The sequence below is a fragment of the Notamacropus eugenii genome, chromosome 1 (assembly GCF_028372415.1).
Source record: "Notamacropus eugenii isolate mMacEug1 chromosome 1, mMacEug1.pri_v2, whole genome shotgun sequence".
In the NCBI taxonomy this organism is placed as follows: Eukaryota; Metazoa; Chordata; class Mammalia; order Diprotodontia; family Macropodidae; genus Notamacropus; species Notamacropus eugenii.
Window position 1 is genome coordinate 761,482,394 of NC_092872.1, and position 8,696 is coordinate 761,491,089.

Here is an 8,696-nt window from a genome sequence, read left to right on the forward strand (position 1 = left end):
CAAATCCCCCAGTCTCCCTAGATGTGTTGTCTAGACTTGGAGATCTTGCCAAACACTAACAGTGAGGGATTCCTCTCAAAGTGGAGTGGACTGCCCCTCCTGGAGGTTTTCAAGCTCTCAGGCCATTTGTTAGGTAGGTGGTAGATGGATTCTTGTTCACAGATGACTTGGAAGTGCAGTCCAGATCCAGAAGCCTGTGATTCTGTGTGTTCTTCGTAGGGTCTTCTCTACCTCTTCATCCCCTGCCCAAAACACGGGTGCAGCTTTGTTCTTACTCTCCCAATGAGCATGCCCAGTGTCATAGCCAATCACCCCATAAAACAGCATTGACTGTTGCCTTGGGTAATGAGCTGGACTTTGCCTGCTGCAGTAGAATCCCAGGGGCTTGCCCTGCTTTGGTTGCCTCATCCCCAGTTCTTGTGATTTCATTCACAACAGGACCATCTATCTGCACATGGTTCTGTTTAACAGGTGACTTGATTGGTTCACTGTTGGACAAGAGCCTCACATTTAGAACAGTGACAACTGCTAATGAATACTCATAGACAGAGGATCATGTGCCTTGTAAGCCCTCTCAGGCTTACTGTCCACCAGTCTGGTACTGCCATTGTGGAAGCTGAGGGTGCCATCCAGGAGGGAGGGATGGTTTATATGTTTCTTAGTTTCTGAATGGACATGGGCAAAGAATTCATTGCCTAGTGGTTGGTGGCCTGGTAAAGGAGCCTTAGCCAGTCCCAGACTATAAGTCCCACCAGTCCTTGAGCAGGAGAGGACTGAAAGCAGCTTGGTCACTCCATCTCATCTCCCACTCCCCATGTGATTCAGCCCAATTTCTTCATCCTTGGCAATGCTGGGTTCAGCCCTCCTGTGCAAGGTACAAACTTCCATGGCTAGACATGGGCAGTAGGTGTTTCTGCTTTGCTTTGCAAACTCTGGAGAAAGGGAGGATCTCTAGCCACTTTGCATCTTAACTGTTGAAAAAAATTTCAAAATTTTCAAAAATGACTTGAATTTTTGTTTTGTTAAAACCTTGGAAAAAATGGTTTTGGGGAGCAAACATATGACTTTTCTTGTTGGGCCATTGGCTCTCCCACTTGGACTAGGCAAGAATAACAGGGTCAAACAGAGCAACAGGGACCCCAGTTTTCATCCCCACTACAGAAAGAATAGGTTGAAATAAGATGGATCTGAGGTTAGTGATGGAAAGCACAACTGAGGGAGGGGAGTGAGATTTAGGAATGAGTTTCCAGAGAAGCCCAGGGAGCCTTTCCCATCAGATATCTACAGAAAGGAGTGTGCCCTGGGTCTGAAGAGAGAACACCTACTTTGTCTTCAGAGCCTCTTCTCTTTGGGAAGAATGGTTGTGAAAGATGGTGGGAGGGCATCGTGGCTTAGGTGAGAGGAAACAAATGAGGCTGTCTCTTGGAGCAAAAGCCCTCATTTGTCTATTCTGTGCCACTTTCCCCCAGGAATTGGACAAGTATTTGCAGCGCCAAGATTTTTTAAATGCAAGAAGAAAGGAGATGCTACACAAGAGATGGGTGGAGAACGTCGCCTGTCCTCTCCAGCAGAAAATCATCAACAAAGTTGGTTCCCCCAAGGAGATCCAGAAGAGGAAGCGTTTGGAGTTGGATGGTTACTTGCGATTCAGGGATGCCACGGTACTGAGCTCTGGTTCTGCCCATAGAGGAGACCGTGGCCCCATTCTTTCGGGAGCACTCCCTGAAGCAGGAGCTCAAGGCATAGAAATGAACCCCTAGTTCCTGTACTCATTCTCTGGGGTTCAGGTGGGCATCTGTTTCAGTGGGGCCCAGGCCCAAACTGACCTGAGTGCCAGACCCTGGTGTTGTCTCCCATGAAGGAGACTCCAGGGCAGCCTCTTGGGGAGACTAGTCTGGCAAAGGGAAGCTAGTAGCTCTGGTCCTTAATGTCCTTCCTTTTCATGGCTGGACAAGTTCATTCAGGGCCAAAAGAGATGGAGATGAGAGAGAGAGAGAGAGAGAGAGAGAGAGAGAGAGAGAGAGAGAGAGAGAGAGAGAGAGAGAGAGAAGACAGAGACCGAGAGACACACATGGAGTGAACATAAGTCTTGGGGACGAGTGTAATTCCATTCAGTTAAATTATGTGCAGAAGTGATATTTTTTTCCCAGAAGTACAGAGTATGACCATTCTGATTCATAGTCCAGGAAGCACCTGTGCATTTATTAAGCAGCTGTGGCATGCAAGGCATACAAAGAAAGGCACCTGCTTTGGGAGTTTTGTCATCTCTGGGGATAAGAGGGAAGAGGCTATGCGTACCAAGGGGGTCAGAGTCCTCAACTATGAAATGAGGTCCAGACCCCCTCCCCTTGTCATTTTATGGTTTTGTGCTAGCAAAATTCTAGAACTCATTAAAGTGATGGTTTCTGAACCTGCAGAAAGGGAAGCCCCAGAAGCCAGCATGGACTCACCCAAGGACAGGTGACAAGAGCGTGCCTTTCCTTTTGCTTCTGGTGGGGTGAACTAACCTGATTGATCAGGGCTTGTGGAGGACAGAGTGGATGTAGACAGGGAAGCAATCAGAGGGAAGGGACTTTGATTTCCGACCCACATCTGAAGGATAGGAATGGCAGGTTCTTGGCCAGTTCACCAAAAGAAAGAACAAGGTTGTTTCCCTTGAATCTTCTCAAACTGGGAAGGAAGGGTGAGAGAGGAAACCATCGATGCTCATTTCTCCAAGGTGACTGACAGCTCACAGGCAGGTGAGAACCATAAGATGGGCAGGGACACAAAGCTGGGTTGAAACCAGGGGCTCCTGATGGTTGTGTGTGAAATCTCCTAGCCCTGTGGGGAAATCTAGCCTCTTGGCTATCACAGGGACTTATGGTGAGGCCCATGACAGGAGGCAGAATTTGCTCAAAAGAAGCAGAAAAGGCAAAGGTATGTGTTTGTGGTGGACAAAAACGACAGTCTGGGGCTGGAGGATGCTACTGACTCCCAGGACAGAACATCTGGTCTAACAAGGACTGAGACCCCAAGGCTGGCCCCAGGCAGAACAGCAGTGAGGGAGGGTGCTCCAGGCAGCTCGAGAGATGCCTATTGGTGCCTGCAACTTGCCAAAAGGCAGAGCAGTTAATAACTTCTGGATCTGATCATTTCATTCTGAAAACGTTAGTCACCAACATTTGTGAAGTGCTTACTGTGTGCCAGGCATTCAGAGGGTTCATTGTAGTCTGAGCCCCCTGGCAGACTGGGCCCCTCCACACAGCTCTGGTGTGACCCCGAGGGCTGGAGGGCAGTTGTCTGGTCCTGGCCTTCATGGCTCCCTGCTGGCATGCTCTTCGTTGATTGTTTATACAGCTTTTAGAAAACATAGCAAGGACAGCAGTGTGAAAGGCGCTCCTGGAGAACGTGTGTGGCAGAAGGGGAATAACTAAAGCACTCTGCACACAGCTCCTTGTTGGGGAGACATCCGTTCCTACTTCTGTGGAGCCCTTGTGAATTTTCCCTTGGTACACAGAGCAAATTCCTGTTGGGCCCTGGCTCAGGGCTCTTATTAAGTCCCAAAGCTGCCTTTGCTCCTCATGTCTGGTGGTCTTCTCTGAACTCTTGGTGGGATGCGTCTCTCAGATGACATGGTTGGTGGACTAAGGTTCAAGGAAGGGAGGTGTGACCCACCTTCTGGACTCATCTCCTCTAGTGCCCATTACAGGCACTGAGTCAGCCTCCTCTGAGGGGTCCCGAGGTTGGTGTTTGGGCAGTTGCTGGATGCCCCCTCTCTTAGACACCAAAGCCCCACTTGTGTCTGATGCACCCCACAAGTCCTGACGCACTGGTCATCCAATTTCATCCAGTGGCTCAAGTCGTTTCCCTCTTGATCAGGACTTTTTCTGTAGCTGGTTTATGTCTTGGATTGATCGACCATCCTGTTTCTGTCTCTGGTGCCATGAGGGAGTGAGCCCCATGTGGACTGAATCCGTCCTGTTCATTGTTCTTTTCCTTTCTCCATAGAGCATCATGATCCTAGAATGTAGGAACCCTTTTTACATGATGAAAAAGGACCCCTGTTATTTAAAGGTAGAGTAGCCCTGGGGTCTGGTAACTCTGGGACCAATCTTGTATTGGAGCATTGTCTCCTTCCTGGATGTGAGTTCTAATCCAGATTAAGACAAAGTGAAGTGACTGATGAGTCCTTGTGTACTAGTAAAGTGGGGAAGGGGGGTCTCAGTGGGGGCGTCAGGAGGGCAGATTCACACCTTCCTACCCTGTGGCTCTTGTCATCCTCTACAGAGGGTCTCCCCAGCCCCCTGAGGCCTCTCTCCTGGGGCTCACCCTAAGGGAGAGCCTTACTGCAGGCAGCCAGTGATTCCAATGACCTCTAGACAGGCGGCTTCAGTGGAAACATCCTGCTGTTTGTTTTGATGCCTAGGCCTCCCTCTAGGAGGGGCCTAGAATCTCTACTTGGGGGTAAAGGGAGCAGGCTCTGGAGTCTGCTCACCAAGCTTCTCTTCTCACCAGTGTCCATGAACCGTGGAGATGTCACAGAATTCCAGCTGGGAACCAGGTCCTCTGGCTTTTTTGTTTCCTGGTGTTTAGTAAACGAGTTGCCTGTGCATTTTGCACACAGTTTGATCCTTTCAGGACCTGAGGGTCATTCTGCCTCTTCTCCCTGCCATGGCATAGAAAACCATCTGAAGAAAGCGTCACTCTGGGGCTAAGCCCACCCTTGGAACTGGGCCCCTTCTCTGAGACACTGCTTGGTTCAAGGTCTCATCCTGGGCTACAGGGAGACTAGGCCAAAATCAAGGACTCCCACGTGGTGGGGCTGCCTCACCTGCATTCTTCTTCCCTCCAATTCTTGGCCTAGTTTATCATCCATTGGCAGCAACGAACTGCTTATTGTGATTGAATTTTACAGAAGGGCAAACTGAGGCAGATCTCCATGCAAGATAAGATTTGTTAGCAGGGACGTGCTGCCTGTCAATAAATGGTTCCACAGCTGGCCTCCATTAATGCCAAAGACCCCCAAGTAAAAGGACAGCTCCCCCATTAGAGGTTTTGGGGAGTACAACACAAAACACAGAGTGGGATAGATGACATCATGGGACTGAGAAGAACAGAACAGTTGGGAGTTTGGTAATGGTACTGGTTACAACCCCTGTGTTCTCTACTGGGATCAAGAAGGGCTAGAGACAATGGACCGGTCCTTTTTGGACATCCTTGCGGGATAGCTCAGTGGACTAAAGGTACGAGGCCTGACCCCCTTCCTGTTCACATACATTCCCCAAGGTCAGTTAGACTCCTTGAGGCAAGACTAGATGGCGGTTACAGACCAGAGACAAAGAACCATGATTTAAGCAGTTACAATTCAATTACTTGTAAATTGAGTCAATAAGAAATGATGCAGGATCAATTTTACTTTTCTCACTTCCTCTTTGATCAATGATGACTTGTCCATAGACTTTTAAGATCCTTAACACAATCATTGTCATCAATAAGGCACATGAACACAAATTTCAAACGCAGTAACGAAGGCAAAGTTGAAAATGAATAGCCATGAGACTGGCTGCTCACAGCACAAGTCATTGCAGGGGTATCCAAAACCAAGGATTCAGGTTAGAAGAGAGATTGACGTGTCTCCAAAATAATGAAGAGAACTCAGCCAGAGCTACTTGTGCAGCAGAAGACCAAAGCAATCCTGTAAGGCGCATTCATGTTACCTGCGAGCGTCCCAGCATTCCACACTCAATGCCCACTGAAGAGCCTCAGATGTCCTGCTGTCTGTTCTGCAAACACCTTCTCGTGGAGGTCCTTGGAGCAGCTTGAACACAGTAGGAGACCTGCTTCTCTGCTTCATATTGCTTGGAGATATTTTGGGATGTTCTTGCAGATCTCAGAACACTTCAGAACAACCCCTTCAACGTTGTCTCTCCAATAATGAGTTAAAATCAACTCAAACCTTGTGGTTCTGATAACATTAAATTAGGAACCCATAATTCACTGGAAACCTCAGAGAATTTCAGTTTTAAACATCCCTGGCTGTTTCCATCTTTATGCAAACTTTGTGCCTGATACAAACACCACTAACAACAAGCTAAAGGAATAATCTTAAAAAAACCCCACCAAACCTATGAGAATCTGACTTGTAAATGAATCCTTCTGGTGAAAGATTTCATATTGACCAAAGCAGACACAGAAACTAGGGCTGAGAACTTCCCTGGATCGGTCCTGACTCCATTATTATCTTTCTATGATGTAGGTCAGCTGACCAGCTTGCTGAGAAGAAATTCAAAGACAAACTGAAAAATCAAAAGCTAAATGTTTTGCTGCTGTTGTGTTTGTCTTTCATTTTCAAAGACAACCAACGGCATCACAGGTGATTTCTTGACTTGGGGTGAGACAGAGCTGTGCAAAGTCATCAGCCTCCACCTCTCTTCCAGAGGCAATGAAGTCCGGTGTCAAGACAAAAGGCAGGACGACTGGTGGTAGCCCTGGGATGCAGTGGATGACGTTGGCATCTTCCACGTGTGACCAAGCTCTAAGTGCTCCACAGTGACTGCTTCAGCTGCCCTCATCGCCGCTGGAACAAATTGTTCCCATCCGCCCATTCTGCCATGGGAAGGCTTCACATGTGTGGGATAGACATCCCTTCCCCCAACTCAGTTACCCTCACAACCTGGTTTAGCTCATCTACTGAGATGGTTTTACCAGGGTATGGCCACTGCACATGCTTCCTGGAGCCACAGATGAGAGTTAGGCGAAGGCGGACACCAAGGGTGGATAAGCAACCCTGAAAAAGGCTCAGGAGGCCCTCACACTAGAGGGGCTAGTCCTCCTGGACCCCATACATTCCAACTAAATATTTTTAAATGCCACAGAAGGCAGAATTCTTAAAATCTTCAAAAATATATGTACATATATATATATATAACTGATCTTGTTGCTTTCTTAAATTTTTCTTAACATTTTTACTCAGTTTTTTTACTTTATAACTCTTACTTTATTATGTAGAACTTCAAACTTAAATACCACTTGATTTCAATTAATTGCATTGAATTTCAACTCAGTTAATTCTAGTTCCCCCTTCAGGAGGAACAGAAGATAGATAAGGACCTAATCCTTACAGAAAAACATATACACATATATAACTATAATATTATATATTACAATAAATGATTTAAAATATAATATATAATTATATAAAATATAAGGATAAATTTAAATATAAAAGGTAATAAAACATATATAAAACAGAACTATTTTATAAGAAGACAACTTCTAATACACAAAGGGATTTACTTAAAAGTTTCCAAGTTAACTTCAATTGTAGCAGAAAGTCCCGGGATGAAAAATCTAAACACCAGAAGTAATCAAGTTCCAAAGAGTGCAAAGCAAAGCAGGTGTCTCCAGTAAACCATGTCTGCACCACAGGTCATGTTCTAGGAAAGGTTGTTAATCCCAAATTAAATAAAAAAGCCAAATAAAATTGTCTTTCCCTTTGAGGTAACACAAGATATCCCATAAGTGATTCTCCGCTAAGAAAACTGACTACACTAAAATTCTTTTCATTACAACAAAATAGAAGATGTTTCTGATTGTAACTCGAGCCAATTAATGGATTTATATTTTGGCCCCACACACTCTTATCCCATAGTCTAACTATTCTGAAAACAGTAAGGACCTTTTCCAATACACAGATACAGAGCACTCTAATTAGGCAGTCATACGACAAGGTCAAATTTCAGTTTACTTAGCTGTTTGACCAGATTTGTCATTGAAAACCACAACTTAACTTGCCCTGGTGAGAGAGACTGGCGAGGAGAGGAAGAAGCAGGGCCATCATGATCACTGCGGCAATGATGCTCTCCAGGCTTGAGCTCACAGGCTCAGAATGTGTGGATAGCACATGGCTGACGGGATACAGCATCCTCAGTTCTACTTGATTTCAGGTAAGAAGAGGATAAGTAAGCAAGCGTATGGCAGGATATTCAGCCAGGCTCAGAATTAACCAGGTGGGAAGATTTCTGGTGTGGGCAACAGAGTCAAGAGGGTGCAAACTTAGCCTTCCCAAGGTCGGCTTCCCAGCCTTATTCCCAGGGACAGACAGCCATCCATTGGGATCCATCCCACTGAGCTGTTGGCATTTTCTTAAAATGTTTCATTAAACACCAGAAGACAAATCTCAGAAAGGAAATTCAAGGTCCCGAAAGGCTTCCCGTCCAGCAGCAAAGTCTCGCTAATCACAGAAGGACTGGGCACAGTTGTTCTCAGTACCCTCAATTTGTGCAGTGAAATAGCTCACAAATAAAAACTTATCAGGACTTCTAGAACCAGTCACAAAAAGGTCTGACTTAAGTCCTTTCTTCTAGCCCTTCCCCTTCTCAAACACAACTGAAAAGTCATCCTGAAGCAAAAAGGCAGTCATTAGAATTTAATAAAATAATCTCCTTCTGTAAGTTCACATAGAGAGTCTAGGACAGCTTATTAACTCCTGTTCCTAAGACTGCAGTCTGTTAAGAATAAGGTGGTTAAAGATGTGACTTTAGTACAGACCTTTCCAGGTATAGCTTCATTTTGTCATAACCGTATCATTTCTAGACAGTAAACACACTTAAAAATTTTTACCCTTATTCAAGGAATGTTTGTGATGGGTAAGGAGGACCCTGTTCCCCAGCCTCTTACAGGGCTGATAAGCTGAAAAAATAAGGAATTTTTTT

The 8,696-nt window shown here is 45.8% G+C and overlaps 1 protein-coding gene across 5 annotated transcripts in view; it reads left to right on the top strand.

Annotated features, from left to right (window-relative positions):
• FAM228B (family with sequence similarity 228 member B) overlaps positions 1-8,696 on the top strand; it is a 29,601-nt gene that overhangs the window by 10,279 nt on the left and 10,626 nt on the right. For 3 of the 5 annotated variants that reach the window (XM_072651449.1, XM_072651272.1, XM_072651359.1), the window contains exon 5: positions 1,470-1,661. The exons of 1 other annotated variant lie outside the window; for it this stretch is intronic. In XM_072651449.1, coding sequence (XP_072507550.1) covers positions 1,470-1,661 — 192 coding nt within the window. Of the gene's footprint in view, positions 1-1,469; positions 1,662-2,186; positions 2,196-2,902; positions 2,920-3,339; positions 3,367-4,006; positions 4,057-8,696 lie in introns of all 5 variants that reach the window. One more of the 5 variants, XM_072651591.1, reaches the window with a different exon arrangement.